Consider the following 5,113-nt stretch of genomic DNA (forward strand, 5'->3'; position numbering starts at 1 on the left):
TGTTCTCTATTTTATTTTCTTAAATTCTTTCAAATATATCTATTTTTATTCATTCATTTACAACATCATCATTCATCCATCTCAATGTCTTTTATTTTTACTATGCATAATTTATTTGAGCCATTTTTTTTACTGCTCAACATTCAAGTCTGCTGAGCATGCTTAATCTTTTTGATATCGTATAAAATTTTATTGGAGGTCATCATACTTCAAAAGGAATTTTTTTTTTCATTGGACAACCTTAATCTAATAAATCACATTCATACTAATGTATTAGATTGGTCGGATAGTAGGGGTTCTTAATTGAGATGTACATTCAGTATGCGTTAGTATTTAAAATTTTGTTATTGAATGCTTCAAATTAATTATCTCAAAGTATTTTGAGTAAAACTCTCTCTTAATGGAAATATTGCCCCGAGACAAGATTTTACATTTTGTGTATAAGTTTCCTATAAGTAAAAAAATATTACCTCACTCCTAAATTTGAGTCTCGATGAAGATCTCCTTTTTATTTTTTGTAAAAAGTCTCAAATCTAAGAGTGTTCCTAGATCAAGATTTCTAAGATGACAAAATTAACAAGATTACAAAATAATTTAGTTAGAGAATGAACCAAAAGTCATTTTTCCTGTGTTTTATTTATAAATCCAAAGAGTTCATCTTCATTTGACAACTTTGTTGATGAAAAATTTATCAATCTTTCCTTACATTTAGTATCTTTTTCTATTAAGGAACTTTCAATTCTTATCATTTTTATTACATGTTCATTCATGACTCCTTCTAATCCCAATCGCTTAATAATTTGATTTGAGCACGTTATTGCAAATAGAATCATAAAGATATGGGGAAATCTTCTATTCGAATCCACTCAAAATCTCTAATCGTTGTCATGGTGTTTTCTTAACGAAAGTATCACTCGGCTGTGCTAGTCAAGTGCTCCACTTTTGTCACATGTCACTCTAGTTGAGTCTTCTTTTAGATTTAGAGGATTTGACACATGGAGGTTTTGATTTAAAACACTTGTCAATCAAGTATTTTTTTATGCAAATAGTACAATATATGTCTATCTTGGTTCAACTTTTTCATACAATAGTGACTATGTGGTTGTATGACCCATATCATATTGATCCACTTCAACAATTGTAATTATGCACGGGTCTGTTCGGCACTCAACATTTTGCCCAACATGTTTTATCCTACATGGGTTAGAAGTTTTGGAATAGGTTGATTTTGGTGAGGATGATCTCTATGATGAGGAGATCATTCTCACCAAGAATCAGCCCATTCAAAAACTTCTAACCCCATCACAAATGGTTTATAAAAAATGGATGGTCCATGATTTTTCAACTTGTAAACATGGGGTTAGAAGTTTTGGAATGAACTGATTTTTGGTGAGGATGATCTCTCCATTCCAAATCTTTTTTCCCATGTAGGACAAAACATGTTGGGCAAATTGTTGGGCAAAATGTTGGGTGCTGAACATTTCCTATTATGCACATCAGCTTGTGAATGAAACTCTTAACAATATTTCAACTCAAAGAAATGACTATATGTAGTGACTACTTGCACACCACTTAAAGAGAAAACCATATTTTTTTCCCTTTTGAGAGAGCAAGAGAGATTATTCAACAAAGAAAGAGAAGAGGAGTGTTCGTAGTAAGAATTTAAAAATCCGATCCTTATTGGATTGGTACCAAATCAATCTGGATCCTATTCAAACCCGATCCATTGATTGCCCTACTCTAAGTTTATGCCCCACTAATCAAAACGGATCAAGATTGGCAAACTACGGTGAGATCACTCAGGGAGCATCATCCTCAATGCACCCTAGGAGCACACAATAGGTCTATATAGTAAGTTGTCCAACGAACTACGAAGACAGAGGAAGAGAGAAGTAGTTCTTGGAAGAAGATGCCAGGCCCCATAGTTGAAGAGGAGGAGGAGCAACTAACCTCCTTCAAGGACCACTGCAAAGTCCAGGTATAAAATACGCGTATCCTCCCGTGTTATACGGTCAGTTCCGTTGTCGTTAGCATTTTATACGGTGCGTATTTTTGCAGAGAGACGAACCAGTCATCGAAGACGTGAAGGACGATGAAGATGAAGATGAAGTCGATGATGAAGACGGCGATGATGAACATGAGAACGGAACTGAAGGTACCTTTGAAGTACTGGATCATTTCTCCTCTCTAACTAGGGTTTCTGTTTTTTATACTAATTGTTCTACTTGGGATCTTTGAGATTTTTAGGGTTTTGATTGACTGTATGTGATTTATTTTTAATTTTAATGGGGATGTCAGTAACCCAAATTGGGATTCGGATTCGAAATTTCTTGGTATGTACAAATGATGTTTTTGGATTTCTTACCAAACCCATCATCTTCAACCTCCCTAAAAACCCTATCTTGTTTTCGAGATTTAATGAAGAAGAAAATAAAATTTTGTGGGTGAAGGGTGAAAATGTTACCATATTCCGCGATTAATTGCTAAGTTGCCAATTAATTCATCGGTTTAATCGGCTAATCCCAACCCCTTATTTGGAGAATTTTATGAATTTTTGGTAAAATTTGGAGAATAATGTGACTTAGTAGGAAAGCTTTTGGATGCTGTTTGTATGATTGATGATGATCCATTGATGTTTTATGCGAAAAAAGTTCGAGAGTTTAAATGGGGTTTTCATGGATTTTGGAATCACACACAAAGCAATAGTTTTGGGGCTTAACAGTCATAATGAGGTTCTAGGGGGGTTCAATCTCAGCTTACCCACCAAAGGAAAAAAAAGAGAAAATAAAAGAAAACCAACAATTCTTCGTTTTTATGATTTGAATTTGAGTCCTACTATTGAACCTTGTTTTTTATTTTTGTTTTTTTGTGGTGGTGGGTGTTTGGGGGAGCGGGGGAGAAGTGTTTAAAGTTGTTCCAGTAATTTGATATTGAAACTCTTTGCCTTCCAACTTCATTTAGTGAAATCTGACCAATGACTCTTTTGGAAGATCTGTGAGTAGATCTTCTTAGAATGTTTCATAGAGTTAATAATTCTCCTAACCAAACTATGACTAAGTGCTTACCTGTTTAAAACAATAAAACTTACCTCCTGGGGTTTAATTTCTGCTTTTTTATTTGCTCCACTTGTTAAAAATTGAAGATGTGACCTTTGAGATAAAAATGCATCTAAAACTCTTTGATAAATGCCAACCTACACTGCAACAACAATTTAAAGTCTTTATTCCTCCAATAGAAGCACTTGAATATTCATATACCTTAAAAAAAATAAAATATGAAAGGAATAAAAGTCTTCCTGATGCAGCCAGGGATCCATGGACAACCACCGGGGATTCTGGGTAGCTTGGTAGAGAAAGCGAGGTAGTTTTCTTAAATACTTATTAATTCTGTTTTTTGCATGATGGAAGACTTTATTCACTTTCAGTATTAGATGTGCACTAAATACAAGTGTTGGGTGTCTTAAATGATGGGAGAGGATGTTCACTTTGGATATTCAATGTGCACCCAATACAAATGTTGAGTCTTTGAATGGATTGATCTTGGTTAGGTATCATGGTTTGGGATGTATGTGATAGATGGAGGCACTTGAGAATGTGTGGTCCCAAAGATTGGTGGATTAAGCCTTGGATGTGGTTCGGTTCTCGGTAGGAAGTCTGGGGAGAACATTAGTCAAAATGGTGTTTGCAAGGTGCTCTGAGGTGGGATTCATTAATCCATAGTGAACGGCATTGGATACAAGCTGGGAGCTACGGATAGACAAGGTCCTGAATAATTGGTCATGTGTTGGGCTTAGATATGTTATGGCCTTGGAAGTCTAAATGCAGAAATACTCCATCCTTGGAGGATTTTTGGTGGTTTTGGGCTGTCTGGCAAGGTTTCACAGATTGTTCTTAGTCTTGAATCCTGATGGGTCTCCACAGATTTGAAGAAATGCCTCCACTATTGCTACAGATTGCCCATGAAATTGGGACCTTGAATTAGGAGACTTGGTTACAGGCTCGCCTTTCAGTTTGAGAACATGTGTATGGCCTAGACTGGACCTCAGATTGTCTAGTAAAGTTGACTCTGGTTTAGTTTTTGGTGAGGAAATTGATACTGGGCTGGTGATTGATCTACAAAAGAATCTGCGATATAATTATTTATCAAGAAATTTATGATATTGCCTGTTATTCACCAACTACTCAGCTTTCATCCTCATTCTCATGATTACATGATTTGTTATTGAGGGTTTGCCCTTACTGATTTAGTGTGATATTTGTATCTTATTTATTGCCCTTTAGGTGCTGGTGCAAATGAAAGCTCAAAGCAAAGCAGAAGTGAAAAGAAGAGCCGCAAGGCAATGTTGAAGCTGGGGATGAAACCTGTCACAGGTGTTAGCAGGGTTACCATTAGGAGAACCAAAAATGTAAGTTTTTAACTAAAAAGCATTTACATTTAATCAATCTTCTTGCTAGATGGATGGATGACTGAGTACGACTTTTTGCTGGGATTTTCAGATACAGTTTATCATCTCAAAACCCGATGTCTTCAAGAGCCCAAATTCTGAGACATACATCATGTTTGGAGAGGCAAAGATTGAGGATTTGAGTTCTCAGCTGCAGACACAAGCCGCCCAACAGTTCAAGATGCCAGATATGGCATCTGTTATGGCGAAGCCAGAAGTGAGTGCTGACTCTGCTGCCACAGAGGCCGATGAGGAAGAAGAGGAGGTCGATGAGACAGGGGTGGAGCCTCGCGATATTGATTTAGTGATGACGCAAGCTGGTGTGTCAAAGGGCAAGGCCGTCAAGGCTCTCAAGACTCACAATGGAGATATTGTAAGTGCTATCATGGAACTCACAACCTAGGTAAGTCCCCCAACCTTTCCTGAGTTATTGCTCCATCGGTGAGTTCTTGAAACTTTTGGTCCTGTTTAACTATAATTAGTAGGCTTAGGACCATTTTGTTAGGTTGTTATTTTGATGGTCCTATCTTCATTTTTTACCACAATTTTCTTTTACTTTTCTGTTATTTTGGTAATCATGTTCTTTTCCATTCATGTGTTTTTTTGAGAAAAAATCTATATGATGGATGGTATTGGAGTGTGATTATGAGACTAGCTTCATTTGACGGA

The 5,113-nt window shown here is 36.4% G+C and overlaps 1 protein-coding gene across 1 annotated transcript; it reads left to right on the forward strand.

Annotated features, from left to right (window-relative positions):
- Nucleotides 1–1,818: 1,818 nt before the first annotated feature.
- LOC147408430 (nascent polypeptide-associated complex subunit alpha-like protein 2) lies at nt 1,819–5,113 on the forward strand. Its single transcript, XM_086437453.1, has 4 exons — nt 1,819–1,978; nt 2,059–2,155; nt 4,281–4,405; nt 4,497–5,113. Exons 1-4 carry the CDS (start codon nt 1,910–1,912, stop codon nt 4,845–4,847), a joined length of 642 nt encoding a protein of 213 aa, XP_086293579.1. The 5' UTR covers nt 1,819–1,909; the 3' UTR covers nt 4,848–5,113.

The sequence above is a fragment of the Akebia trifoliata genome, chromosome 3 (genome assembly GCF_017979445.1).
Source record: "Akebia trifoliata isolate Shusen 1 chromosome 3, ASM1797944v1, whole genome shotgun sequence".
NCBI classification, from domain to species: domain Eukaryota; kingdom Viridiplantae; phylum Streptophyta; class Magnoliopsida; order Ranunculales; family Lardizabalaceae; genus Akebia; species Akebia trifoliata.

Coding starts and splice junctions, on each gene's coding strand:
- LOC147408430 (XM_086437453.1), top strand. CDS start 1,910: ATGCCAGGCCCCATAGTTGAAGAGGAGGAGGAGCAACTAACCTCCTTC. Junction 2,156..4,280: donor ACATGAGAACGGAACTGAAG/GTACCTTTGAAG, acceptor ATTGCCCTTTAG/GTGCTGGTGCAAATGAAAGC. Junction 4,406..4,496: donor CCATTAGGAGAACCAAAAAT/GTAAGTTTTTAA, acceptor TGGGATTTTCAG/ATACAGTTTATCATCTCAAA.